The sequence below is a fragment of the Colius striatus genome, chromosome 3 (assembly GCF_028858725.1).
Source record: "Colius striatus isolate bColStr4 chromosome 3, bColStr4.1.hap1, whole genome shotgun sequence".
NCBI lineage: Eukaryota > Metazoa > Chordata > Aves > Coliiformes > Coliidae > Colius > Colius striatus.
The window spans coordinates 32,058,949-32,073,637 of NC_084761.1; the positions used below are offsets into that span (position 1 = coordinate 32,058,949).

The 14,689-nt window shown below is 37.8% G+C and overlaps 1 protein-coding gene across 5 annotated transcripts in view; it reads right to left on the reverse strand.

Moving 5' to 3' along the window:
• ELF2 (E74 like ETS transcription factor 2) overlaps positions 1 to 14,689 on the reverse strand; it is a 39,196-nt gene that overhangs the window by 18,816 nt on the left and 5,691 nt on the right. For 2 of the 5 annotated variants that reach the window (XM_061991917.1, XM_061991916.1), the window contains exons 2-3: positions 13,460 to 13,651; positions 12,366 to 12,529 (exon numbers count right to left, since the gene is read on the reverse strand). The exons of 1 other annotated variant lie outside the window; for it this stretch is intronic. In XM_061991917.1, the coding sequence (XP_061847901.1) occupies positions 12,366 to 12,529; positions 13,460 to 13,467 (172 nt within the window). In that variant the 5' untranslated portion in view covers positions 13,468 to 13,651. Of the gene's footprint in view, positions 1 to 6,332; positions 6,436 to 12,365; positions 12,530 to 13,459; positions 13,652 to 14,689 lie in introns of those variants that run through there. 2 more of the 5 variants (XM_061991921.1, XM_061991919.1) reach the window with 2 other exon arrangements.

The following is a 14,689-nucleotide window of genomic DNA, read 5'->3' on the forward strand; positions in this document are numbered from 1 at the left end:
ATAGTTCTACTGCAACTCTCAAAGAGTTTTAGCAATACAAAACAATGATCATATTCATATATAAAAATAAAATTCTGGCTGTAAGGAACTACATTTGTTAATCATCTCATCAGATAATGAACAAAACCTGCAGGAGACATTGCTCATTCTCACATTCAAGCCACAACATCTAAGGGTAAGTTTGTGCTCAAGTTTTGCCAGCTGATCTCTTTACGGACAGAAGCATGGACAAAAAAGGCGTTCTCTGGCCAGCTGTGATGGCAAAAAGCTCTCATGCAGATACAGCTTTGCCAACAGCAGAGTGCTCCTGTCAGCTTACGTTATTCATCGAGGTGGAACGGCAGCATTAACAAGAATTCCTGCTGTCAGCATATTCCCACTAGGGGACTCTGCTGTGTTCTCCAACAGAAATTTTCCTAGTGGAGATAAGCCGAAGGACAAGTAAAGGCATTTTAAGTAGGCACACATTTAAATGTGTAATAAAACTTCACAGTCCTTCATTAAAACATCCTCAAATTGAAGTGGACATCTCATGCAGTGCAGCTTAGCAATACCATAGATTAAGCTTCCACACTGAGTACTGAAATAACTGTGCTCATGTCACTTTCTCCGGTGTACCTGGAGTTGTTACAAATTGGAATTCACCTACACTTCTCTTCAAGCAGCTATGTCTACAGCAACAAAACATAGTTAAAAATAGTTTGTCAGTTTAGATGCAGATCAAAAGGTGCACTGAGAAACTAAATACTTTTGAAGAGTACCACACCCATGTCAAGAGGAATTCACATACACTTTGGAAAAAATGCATTCCCATTTTGTTGCATTACTGTTCACTATGAAACTCAGTGAGGATTGTTTGCTGATTGCAACTTCGAGCCACAAACTAAAGTGTTTGACGCACATCCAAGTTGTTCGTTCTATCCCCTACGGGCAGAATGAAGTCTTGCCTAAAATATGTGCATTACTTGTATAAATGCATTCAAGTAATCTGTGTGTGTAATTTCTGACAAACAACATGCATCCAAAATTAATTTTTTAAAAGTATAAAATGTCAAGCCCCTGCTTTAATACCAGTTTTATAAGCAGTATTTACTTACTGCTGCGAGCATAAACTTTAGCACAGTGTTTGCCAGTTCACATGAAATGGACTCAAACAGCTTTTTTGATCCTTTGCTCTCTCTGATCACACAGAGTATCACTGAAAACCCAAGTTTTCAACCCAAGTTGAAAAAAGCCCAAGCCTTTCAAGAATATAATGGAAACAACTACAGTAAGTTCATGAAGTGGTCATTTTGACCTGTTCTTAACTTATTATACAAGTACAGTACTAAAGCAGAATACCATCTTTAAGGAGGAATGCCATTTTCCCCCAAAATTCTAGTGTTCCATCTGTTTAAACTATACAATTTCCAGTATTTTATGCTCAACACTAATTGATTTGTCATGCAAATAAAATCTTAGTATTTCAGAGGAAAAAAAGACAGTCAATAAGGGGAAAAATATAAATATCGCTTCTCTTTTTAATCTCTTTTAAAGCCTCCTTTCTAGGCAGAAGGCTATAAAGAAAGAGGTCTTCAAGTAGATTTTGTAGAGTGGTGAGTGGCTCAATGAGGCAAGATTTACTGTAATGTAACAGGAGCACACAAAATTGCAGATTATGTTTCCTCTGGCATAAAAAAAACCCAAGAAAAATATATAGGAAGAGATCTCTGAACAGCATCATTCATTGTCAGGCAGAAGTATATTTACTGGTCTACTAACGTTTTGGGTTTGTGGGATTTTTGTTTGGTTGGGAGGTCGGGTTTTTCTCTTACTGTTAAGTGTACAGAGACTAAGCTTCATTACAATTTTTTTTAAACCACAAGTTCAGCTGTCAAGATAGCCAGGTAGATTTACATGCTCATCACCTGCTACATCTACCAACTGCCAGGAAAAAAAATCCCCAATCAACGTGTTCTAATATGCAGGAAAACTGCCAATCAAAACTATGCTTATGATCCACAGGAATGCAGTAAGTCTTAGCTAATTTGAAGACAATAACAAGTCATGACATTTTTAGCTGACAGCAACCTCCAACCCTGTGCATTTCAGAGTCTTTAGTAGATAAACAGCTTGGACAACAGGAACACCTACGTGACTTCTATCACTTCTACTTGTGCAAACACGGGAGTACCGTATCTTATCAACTCGTGCTTTCTTGTTAAGGCATATGGACAAGTCCACACTAAAGGAAATAAGCTTCACTGCTTTCCAATATACACCAGCTAATCTCCATCTTGATTATTTTGAAAATGTGAAAAATCAACTCAAGAGAAAAGTTGGATGTGGTTAATGGCATACAAGACAGTGGATGGAGAAATTCAAAACAGAAAAACAGGAAGGTTTCAGCAGATCTGCAGAAGTAGATGGGAGTAGGATCATCAACTACCTTAAGCAGGTTCCGTCAACAGTCTTCAAAACTCATACAGCATTGAATGGCTATAGAGGAATTGTCAGTCTCCTCTCCCACAGACTCCTATGCAAAGTTGACTTTCCCACAATTCTTACAGTTACGTTGAAAACATTCTCCGTTAACAGACTGTAGTTTCTCTTGGAAAACTATTATTTCACAAGTTTTGTAACTTGAAATGCTAAAAGTAAAGCCCTGCAATGGCGCTTTACTTCACTGACAGCAAATGATGAACCAGAAAGAAAAGACACTGCATATTTAATTACTTTTAGCCACAGAGGATTCCAGCTATATTCTAGTATGACAAAGCTAACCTGCAAAAAGGCAATTATCATAAAGCAGTTACTTATTCTTACAGAGATTATTTGTTTGATTTTGTTTAAGCAGTCAAGGGTAAGATAGCAATCTATCAGAGTCCTGTATCTGGGAAGGAACAACCCCATACACCAGTACAGTTTGGGAATTGATCTGCTGGAGAGCAGCTCTGCAGAGAGAGACCTGGGAGTCCTGGTTGATAATAAACTGAACATGAGTCAGTAATGTGCCCTCGTGGCCAAGAAGGCCAATGACATCCTGGGATGCATCAAGAAGAGACTGTGTCCAGTAGGTCAAGGAAGGTTCTCCTCATGCTCTACTCTGCCCTGTTGAGGCCTTATCTGGAGTCCTGTGTCCAGTTCTGGGCTCCTCACCTCAAGAGGGACAAAGAACTTCTGGAGAGAGTCCAGCACAGGGCCACCAAGATGATCAGTGGATTGGAAGATCTTCCTTATGAGGAAAGGCTGTGGGAACTGGCGTTGTTTAGAAAAGAGGAGACTGAGGGGGAATCTCATTAATATTTACAAATATGTAAATGGTGGATGTCAGGAGGTTGGGGCATCCCTTTTTTGTTATATGTAGTGACAGGACAAGGGATAATGGAAAGAAGCTGGAACACAAAAAGTTCCATTTAAACATAAGGAAAAACTACTTTACTGTATGGGGGAGGGAGCCCTGGCACAGGCTGCCCAGGGAGGGTGTGGAGTCTCCTTCTCTGGAGGTTTTCAAAACCCGCCTGGATGCGTTCCCATGTGACCTGATCTAGGTGGACCTGTTTTTTAGCAAGAGGGTTGGACTAGATGATCTGTAAATGTCCCTTCCAAACCCTACCATTCTATGATTCTATGATTTGCAGTCTATTTAAGAAAGTGCAAACGATAACAGAGGAACTGTATTGAAATGCCAACCAAGCTAAAAACCTTAAGTAACTTCAGAAGTTTAGATATGTCCTGTCCCAAGTGCTCCAACTGCCTCCAAATTTTAAATAGAGAAAGTTCAGTTCTGCCCAGGGTCCTGAAGACATACATATCTCATAATTACAGAAGTAGTTGCTGTTCTCAACAGCAGGCTATAAAACTGCTGATAATTATTACTGCACTTCAAGAGTAATGACACAAAGAAACATTTTTAACAGTTAGACTCTATAAACATGCAAGGTGATTCAGTAGTTTTTACCATGGCTTCAGTGTAATTATTACTATTCACTGTAGATTCCACAGTAGAAAATTGCAAAAGTAATAGCAAAATAACCACAAAAAAGTAACCTAGAGGAACCAAGGAAATACTGAGGAAAAAAGTCAGTTACCACATCAAACTTATCTTTTTGATCACACGACATGAAGTCTAATAATACCAAAGCCACGAGTTTGTCACAACCTGTACCTTTAAGTGGATTCGGGATCGTGGTCACGCTACTTACATGACAACTGGTGACTCCATACAGAAAAGCAAACGTATTCTCAGGATTTGATACTACCTTCAACAAACAGAAAAGGAGCTACTCAATGCAGCAAGTGTCTACATTCCAGCATTATTAATCATGAATGCAGAATAACAAAAACTTCTATCTCAAAAAAAAAAATAGAGATATGTGCTCTTCCCTGCCTTGCAACGAAATTCTTTCAACTCAGGGCAGTCTACCAGACAATTGTAAATTAGGTATTTACATAGCCCAATACATGATTTTACATATTTGACCGTATTTGAGACTGGTAATAGGCTGGCAATATGAACTATAGTACTGTTGAGCAATTTCTCTACTCGAGATCTAGCATTTCTAATTCCTCGAGACTTCTCTGGTAACAAAAACTGTCTATTCTGTAAGCCCACTGAAACTTCATAAGGACTAAATGTCTTGCTCAAACACATAGATTTACTGTGATCCTAGAATTTTCAGTCAACTACAATCTCCCTTTTATTATGTAGATTATCTTTAAAAAATAGTACTTTCAAGTTTGTCACTATATTTTTGGTCAATAAAGATCACTAGCTCCTGTGTGCTCACACCATGACAGTTTTGGCATGCCATACTGCATTCACAATTCAAGATATAACACACAAAATTGTTTGGCTTATGTTAGTAAAATGCTGTGGCTGAGCCTTCATAGTAACATCCTGCAATTTCTCACTCACAGTTGCAACTAGAGCTGGGAGTTTAGAGGACAGTGCTTATATCATTTGAATTTCAATCCATAATGCCCCACGCTAGGAAGCCATTCAATTAGCCTCACATTAGCCTCAGGAAAAAAAAAAACCCTGAAACCCATAGTGAAATTAGGTTTAATTATAAAATAGTGCTGCAGTGTTCTTTCAGTATGAATGGAGCATTGAACACAGCAAGGCAGGAACCTGAAATCTAGAAAGAACTGGATACCACAACCAGGCTGTTACTGTTACATAAAAATATCATCCAGAAAGCAGCTGTACAGCTCTTTTCATTAATTTCTCAGAAAAGGAAACACCAGCAAAGATGACATGAAATTTAAGTTGCAGTTGAATTTTGTTTCTGAATTAAGAATGTTACTGAGAACAGATGTATATGCCCTTGGCATAGCTGCTCCAATAACAATACAGAACAATATAGCTCACAACAGCACATGCAATGGAAGGTGAATTTGTTCTACTATCATCAATATTTAACTATCAACAATGCAATGGATCTCTTGGCAAAGAACTCATACTGATGTGGCAGCAGTATGGTGTCAAAAATAAATCAGCTCACATTCAAAGGATAATTTCTTAACTCACAAGAGAGAGATGTTAGAGACATCTTATTCTTGCAGTAGAGCAAGTATTGCATCTGAATTTTAATGTTGCTTTTACCTAATGGGCTTCATCTTAACTCTTTGATGAAGGCCATACCAATTTAAACTGAGAGCTTAACAATGTTATCCAAATGCCCAAACTCAGCATGTTCTTCTAAAGCAAGCTGCTCTCCACGTTTAAAATTCAAACTGTCCGAGTAAGGAAATGAAGTTCAATCAGTAAGACCTATCAGCAGTACCAAAAGGTACATCAGATGTTGACGTTAACACATTTTTTGTAAGAGGTAGTTTAATCAAATAACCTTGGGACAGAATGAATGGTAGCATTATTTTGTTTATCCCTTCCATACACGTGTCATAATCAAAGGTGAGATTCTAATCAAATCCGAGTTCTTAGTATATGGTATTTAACTACTGATGAAAACTCATCCAAGAGAAACAAGAGCTCACAGGCTCAAGTCAACATAAAAGAAGTCAGAAGGAAGCAGTTTTCATGACAATGAGAGAAGACACATAGAGGCAGAAAGAACATGTAATAACTACAGACTTGACATAAACATACAAAGCTGGTTCCCGGGGTGGTAACAGTGCAAGCAGAAACCTGAAATTTCCTCTGTAAAACAATGTTTCCCTTAAGCTATATATTTTATTCATGCATTTGTTTAAATTAGGGGAAGAATTAAGCCTAAACTCTTGCTAGCTCAACCTCCTCCCTCCTTAAGGGCGACTGACAATTTACATGATAGTTTCAACTGAACTTACTGGTGGAAAAAATAAATTTAAGAGATTATAGACAAACATACCATCATTGTTGTCTTTGTAGCTCAGTATTTTCCCATCAGATCGTAATCCTGGAGGGGCTTATTTTCAGATCCCCATTTTTTTTCATGTAGATCTTCTACCCCCCTGTGGCAATAACATTTTTAGAATTAAAACAGACTTTCAACTTGCACCACAGGGAGGATTTTTGATGGAACATCAAATTAAAGAATGTAGTAACAGTTCACAAGTCAAATGATATCTGAGCTTCTAAAAAGTAGTAGTTTTCTTTCCTCTTTAAAGTTGTGAGGAAAAAAACCCCAAACCTGTACTTGACACTGATGATTATTTTTTTTAAAAATGAGAAAAATACTATTTATATGAGAAGTTAAGAGTCACTGGATCAATTAAATCAGTGTCTATATTGGTAATATGATTTTGGTATACCTCTCACAGGGATCGAGCTTTACTGTACTTACAGCAACATTTGCTTAATTATTGTTCAACAAGATCTATAAACAACAAACAACATTGGCTTTGCAAACTCATCATAAGTGAAGTAACACAAAAGAAAGTAGTACTTGGTGCAGGTTTAAGATCGGTACATAGGGAGTTCAGAAAGTACTAACCAATATTAATGACAATGTTCCAGACAACGTGGTGTTTTCAAAATGGCATTATCCTACCTACCTATTCATCTAATGCCTTATTTGACTAAAAGGCGAGGCATCATCGATGTATAAGATCTGCAGATCATGATTGTGGTGCTTTCAGCACTGCATATATGGTAAATTCAAGTATCAGATGACTCCATTAACACACATACACATCCACACTATGTGTTCTGTGTCCTGACAGACAAACAGAACTACAGCAACTTGTTAATTGCAGACTGACTGCTTCTTCAAGGACAGCAGCTTCTGCTGTTATACAAACTACAAAGGTCGTGCTAAATAAATTCTAAAATTGAAGCACTAATTATTTTAAGGACCAATAACTACTCAGGAAGTGGAGGTCAACAAAATTTGGGTATTATTAAAAAACTCTTAAGAAGGATGTATTATGATATAAACACTTTCACTGTTGCTGTAAACAAAAATTTAAGACTGTAACTCAGTCCACAATAGTCTACTAGTCCTAACAATAATATCACATGCATCAGAAAAGAAATTTAAATACCATGTCAATCGTAAGTTTATAGTTTTCCTTTCAATCATTACAAAGCCATTCATTCCTTCCACTGATCAAAATTCCTACATTTTGTTTTTCCTAGAAAACTCAAGATAGATTTGTAGACAACCATGTGGAAGGAGTCTGACAGGCAAAGATCCCACATTCCACTGGAATTAACTAAAAATTCACTAGTGTTTACAAATATTATTATTCATCATTATTATAGAGCATATTTTATTTTTACTGTGGTTTCATAAATGCAAGAACCTTTTAAATACAAAACAACATAATGGGTCCCAATTCTGTCCTTGGATCAGCACTAACAGTTCTTTCAGTCCCCATCGTCTCAAATCCAATCACAGAATAGCAAACCACAAACAGAACCATTCAATGCACAGCACAAGTTATCTGTTTAGTGTCCTAAGGAAATATTACCACATCAGCTACCCTGCTACATTTATTACAAAAGGGTACTGATCGCTGTCTCTGAAGGCTAGAATAATGCTATATTTTACTAAGCTATGCAGCTTTAGATTAACTGTAAGTTAGCTCAGGGCTCTTGGAGTATGTATGTTGCAACGTTTTAAAGCATGTAAATCAGGAGTCATTGGAACTGCCAATGGACTGGGACAAGAAAGGAGAAAAAAAGAAAATGCAGCCTGCAGCCAACAGTAGAAACAAGACAACTGGGCATATATTCTGTTCTGTGGGTATGTATCATTTCAAAAAATGCCAAGACATCTTTAACATAGTATTTTAGTATTTACCACGCTGTCTATAGAATCTAGAATTACCTAAGGTATTGAGTTTACTCATTCTTGGTGCAGCAACTACACATGCATCAAATAATGTCATTTTTTCATAGCATTTAGTTCTGACATTTATAAAGCAGAATCAATTGAGAATAATTTAGCAACAATGTATTTTTCTTCTAAAATGCATGGAAATTCAACTGTTGCACCTATCTAAATTAGGATCAATAGCATACTAATGATATGTGCTTCATAAAATTATAATCATCATTGCACCTTGTTTACTTATTCCTGCCTCAGCCTGCTCTCTCATTAACATTTGCTACAGTACCTTTTACCCTCCAACATCAAATTGTTTCCTACACTCAGTCCAGTATTTCCTCCCTTCAACTACAAAAATAACAATTAAAAAATGGATTTATATTCACACTCCTGCAACTCATTGCTAGTAATAGCTACAACCAAAATGAAAGTTTCTTAGGGCCTTTATACTTTCTTTCCACCCATTTTATCTTTCTGTATGAGCAATGAATTCAGACACACTTTTGACTGTATCAAAATGTGTCAGTCAAAACACGTCCCACACAACTGCCTCCTTCACAACAGTGAGTCCAGCTCTTCTTTCATCAACACTAGATACAAGTTCTGTGCAAGAACCACTGCTCGTATCATATATGAAAACTGCATGGGACTAATGGTGTACATACTACACAAATAATAATGAAAAGCTGGAGGTTGGGAAGAGGTGTGCAAAGGAAGATTACCTCTCTCTCCCCAAAAACCTTTTGGAATCACAAATAGTAATACTTACTAATAGTTTTTTAAACCTTCATTAGATTTTAGTTTTTCCTCTACACTACTGCAAATGGGCTTTGTAGTGCACACTACCTTTAATTTTTATATTGAAACTATTAAAACAAAGTTTTAAATATTTGAACCTATTTTAATGTCTATACTACACTTTTAAGGTCATGTTATTGTGAAATAAATATCTGCACTTAAGACACATCCTTTAAGAACTGCAACTACAAACTCACCAACTTATCGTATCAACTGCCTTATAAATTTTAGGAATGTACTTTCAAATATCAAGAATTGGAAGCAGGTATGTCTCTGAACACTAACTTAAGGAAAAAAAAAAAAAAGATTCCTGCAGAAGAGCTACAAGGTTTTGATTGTCATTTCCAACAATTTATTGTGACCAAAAAATAATACTTAAAAATATACAGAGTTCATTTGCAGTAGTTCTTTATGCTAGAATAACTGTTCTACCAAAATCTTACAAGAAACAGCATATTTAATGTTTTTTAAAGAAATGTGTTTAAAAAAACCCCACATTTCTGAATGCAACAGCCTTCAAAGTATGAGCTCTTACAAGGTTTTCAAATACAAGATTTATTTATAAAACACAAGCTTCTTCAGACTAAGACCCTCATTTCTCACTTACCTTAGAAGTTGTATTACCATTGTAAAAATTACCATTGTAATTAGCATATTTGATACAAAACTGGAACTGGATTTACTCTCCCATAATTTGAAACATTATTTCATGCACATCTTATGAAGTTCATGCATGTGATTTTTTAATGCAGTGCTACAGAAGATGCAGATGGATAAGAGCAATTGCACCCACTGTTTTGGGAGAAATTTGAAACCTACCTAATCTGATGGAAATGCACATATAGTAACTAGGCTGCAAAGTTAAATAACTCTCAGCTTTGTTTAGCTTGCCTGACATAATGAATTCCAACTCTAAATTAAGCGGCCCAAGGACAGGAACATGTGCTATTCATGTTCCAGTCAAGTAGTATCACTGGTTGAGCATCGAGCATCAAAGATGACCTGTCCTGTTTTTGTTGTAGTTCTATGTATTTCCTACCCCAGCACTCCTCAGGCTCTGGGCTGAGCCATGCCAGCATGCTAACCCAGCAGAAAATTAACCCAACAAAAATACAGAACAGTTGAAGGTTTCTCTGCTATTTTTTTCTTACAAAATTAGCATACTGAAATGGCTAAATAAGGTTCAGCAAGTATGAGACACAGCACAAGAAAGCATGTGGAAGGGACAACAGGAACTGCAGCACGGCAGCAGCCTGACAGTCAGATATAATTAGACTCCCACAGGAGCAAAACTTCTGTTTCTGCTGAATGTTCATAAACAAATTTTGGTTCTCCTCAAAAGTTTCAAAGCTCCTGATCAGGATCCAAAGATCCCAATTTCTTTGGAAAGACTTGTACTGAAAGATACACACTTATTTCTAGACAGGTCAGCTGCCTTAACACGAAAGCTCTACTTTATTCATTCCTAAATTTGTTACCAGAGTGACTCTTTACAAGGGCAGGTAGTTTTAGGACATGGGGTACTGGCTTCAAATTGAAAAAGCAGAGCTTAAATATTAGGAAGAAGTTGTCCACTGTAAGAGTGGTGAGGTACTGGACCAGATTGCCCAGAGAGGCTGTGGCTGCCCCATCCCTGAAGTATTCAAAGCCAGGTTGGATGGGGCTTGGAGTAACCTGGTCTAGTGGAAGGTGTCCCTGTCCATGTGTGATGGGTTTGTGTGGAGCCACTTTTTGCTTGGCAACAGGGGGAGAGGGCTGCAGTGCTGGTCCCCATAAGCAGTTTTCAAAATATCCCCCAGCTCTAAGGAGGACCCACCTCCAGCCCAGTCAGGCCAATCTGGTGCCTCTGCAGTCACTCTTTAAGAAGGGAAATCTGAGCAGGAAGAGGAGGTGGACAGGTGATATATGACAGAGGTGACCACACAGATCCCACAGTCAGAGAAGGAGGAAAGGAGGAGGAGCGCCAGAATGGAGACACCCCTGCAGCCCATGGCAAGAACATAGGATGTCCTCCTGCTACCCATGGAGGGCAATGGCAGGACTGAGACCCATCAGCAGCTCCAGGTGAATGTGCCCACATGAGAAGGAGACTGCGTGAGGAAGCGGTCATGGCACAGGCCGTACTGGAGAGCCTGCAGGCCACAGAGATCCACACAGGAGGTGGAGAGGAGTTGCAGCCCTCGGGATGAACACACGTCAGAGTGGCCTGTGCAGGGCTTCCCAGTGTGTGAGAGACCCCATGCAAGAGCAGGGAGGACCAGTGAGGAGGTCATCTGCCCTAGGGTGAGACAAGCAGCAGGAGCCATCAGGAAAGGACTGACCCCCATTTTCTGCTCCCCTGTGCCACTCATCATCAGGTGCCTGAGCCCCAGAAGAAGAAAGGGAAGGTGATCTTAATGGGCTTGTCATAGTCTCCATCATCATCCCATTCTGTGTTGTTTTCTGTTTGTTAATAGTTTTGGTTGGTGGTGGATTAAATTAAGTTTCCTTATCTTTCCCAAGTCGAGTGGTCTTGTCCCTTTTCCCCAGGACTGTAAGTGGTAAGTGTGCCTTCCCTGTTCTTAAGGATTTCCAAAGGCCCTCAGTTACATTACTCTTCCCCGTCTTGTTGGGAGGGGGATGAGCAAGCAAGTTCTTTGTTCCTGGATGGGCCTAAACCAGGACACCACGGCAGGGGGGTCGGAACAAGATGAGCTTTAAGGTCGCTTCTAATCCAAATAATTTTTCTAAGATTTTACTTTATAGCTGAGTTAATTTCAATCTATTGGGCTATTTGCCCATAAAAGGACAGCACAACTCCATCCCCCCCAGCCACACACTTCTGCAACTAAATCAGGAAAAAAACACTTCTAGAACAAATAGGCAGAATAACGCTGGATACAGGGTAGAGCTCATGGGAAGGGAGAAGAGTCAGAAGACAGGGTAAATAGAGCTGCATCGTCCTTACTGCCAGCTGCCCTGCAGCTATTTGGCTCAAACACAATGTGAAACTAAATTCTAACCAACTTCCTGGATCATACGAGTTTTAAAAACTCCAAGTTTAGTTGTCTAATGAACCCCCTGCAGAAGCAGGTAACAGAGACATACATGAAGATCCACCTACTGATCGAGGGTACATGGTGTTGTAATGCAGCATGCTGAAACTGAGGTGATATTTTTACCTTCCAACCCCCAAATCCTGTCACCACTGAAGCTAAGTCTAGAGCAAAGATGGGAACCAGGACAGGATCTCCATCCTGTGGGTAAAGTCACATTCCTCATGGACTTCTAAAAGTAAGAAAATCTCATAAAAAAAAAAAAAAGTAAGTCTACCTGTTTCCACAGTTTCAGTCTCAATTTCTTGTTCCTCTGCTACATCTTGCATCAAGTAAGTCTGGTCATCGTAAACCAGGACCTGAGCAGCGTAACCCTGTTCTAGTCTGGCACTAGGAACTGGCTCGACAATCACTGCTGGGAATTCAGACTGGCTCATTTTCCTATAGAAAGGAAAAAAAAGAAAAATAAAAACATATTCTCTAAATACTGCATTGTTGAACTCTACATCAATATTTTCCTATTATGCTCTTAAATATTTTATGGAATAATGATAGTTTGAAAGATTTTAAAAGGAAATTTTCTTCTAAAGTAAGTGAAAAAAAAAGATCGCTAATCATCCACCAAAGGGACCTTCCTGAATCTCAAGATATTTTCCTGGCCTTAGGCACTTAAAATTTAAAGCATCAGACTGCTTTAAGACATTGAAAGACAGCCAGCTTCTAATTAAGAAATTCAGCTGGAAAATGTATTTCTTTTCCATCTGCTCCATGAAATATAATCAAGGCATTGCATATGTACTCCAACATACCTACATCTGACATGTATCTTATGAACACTATCACAAAAGAACTGGCTGCTTCAAAGCCCATATGCCTATCACTACTTATTTAATGATCAAAATGTCTGTAACAGCACATTTAATCTGTTCAAGTGTCGCACAAATGGAACCTTGCCAGATACAATTTACTATGAGCCACACGATAGTTCAACATCTTTGTTATTTGTTGATATGAGAATGCGAAATATGAGCAAACACATCACATTGGCTAACTTTGAAAAAGGTCCTTATATTGTCCTCTTCATCCTGTTCTACACCTCAAGACACATCTGAGATCTTTATAGGGATGCTTAATATAGAATTTTATTTTGTACATCCAGTCTACACTGGTACTGTAGGCTTCAAAACTTACTGCTTCCATTTCTCTGTGATAATATAATCTTCAAATAAAAGATATTTGAAAAATGGGCAGCTCTCTTTCTCTTCACACTTTTCATTTGCTTTTACAGCAAGCTTACAGTGAACTTTTCTTTCAAATTAAGATAAAAGCTGAAAAGTTGGTTAGTATATAAATGCTGTTTATTTTTCTAACCTCTTCATTTTTTTATTCCGTTGCTGTTGAACTCCAGGGCAAGGCCTCCAGTGTCAATCACTGCTGATATCATGGTGCATCCCCTCAAGATGCTTTGAGAGCTGTTATCTATCCTGAAGATAGTAATGCTGATAGCCTGAGGTTTTCAAAGGCTTACATTCACAATCCGCTTCTGTTGCTAGGCAGAGGTGGCTGAAAAACAAATTAAAGTTATTTGAAGAGTTTATATTCAAAAGCCTTCCAATGTTTACAAAAACTATTGCGGGCTACATCTCTACATCAAAAAAGAGCATCAGTGAACACACCAAATATGACAGAATGTGCTGACCTTGGTAAAGTTAACACTGAATACTGCCAAACATTACAAGTTTCATGCTAACTTTTAATACTGAGATAATACAATTTCAGTTTGGTTCTTTGCAATTTGTTAAATTTCACATAATTTTACAAACAAATAACATCCTTAGATATTTTCCATTGGCTAAAATTACTAATTCATCACTGAGTTCAAATATCAACTAGTCTTCCAATACATACATACATTTGAGTTACCACAGCTTTTCTAAAGTTACTTTTTTCCTTTCAAATTAGGAGACTTTTTTTATTTCACTTTCTTCTTTGTTCTACTACTTTCATAGTAACTTCATAAAACTATAGTTTCATAAAGTTTCCTAACTACTTTCATAAAGCTTTGAAACATACTGCCCTTTTAAAGTAATTAATGCATATATAATACCCATCTCACAATTCCACACTTAGTTTTTAGTGTATTGATTTCTTTGACATGAAAAGTGTTGTAGCAGTTCTTCTTTTTTCCCCCTGTAGAAGAAATTCTTCTGAGTCTAAGAAAAAGTAGTTTGATATCATAACGCTTTAATTTGGGTATACTATTGACTCACTGAACTTACAAAGATCTATAACCTCCATCTTTTTGAATTTATTTAAAATTAGATTAACAGCAGTGCTTTGTTTCTAAACAACTGCTATTTATTTATTCTAAATAAATATTATTACTCATATCCTGCCTTTGGAAGGGACAAATAATATGTGCTCATAAGCCTTGGATTGCAAGGAACTGTTTACTACTTCAAGATGCAAACTGGGAGGTTTGGCCTCTTAGCTGTACAAGAGAAAGCACATATTCCACGTGAGACATAAGAATCCAACCTGCTATCAATTACTCTTGAGAGTAACTTTACTGAGATCAATGCTTTATAACAGATGCCAGAA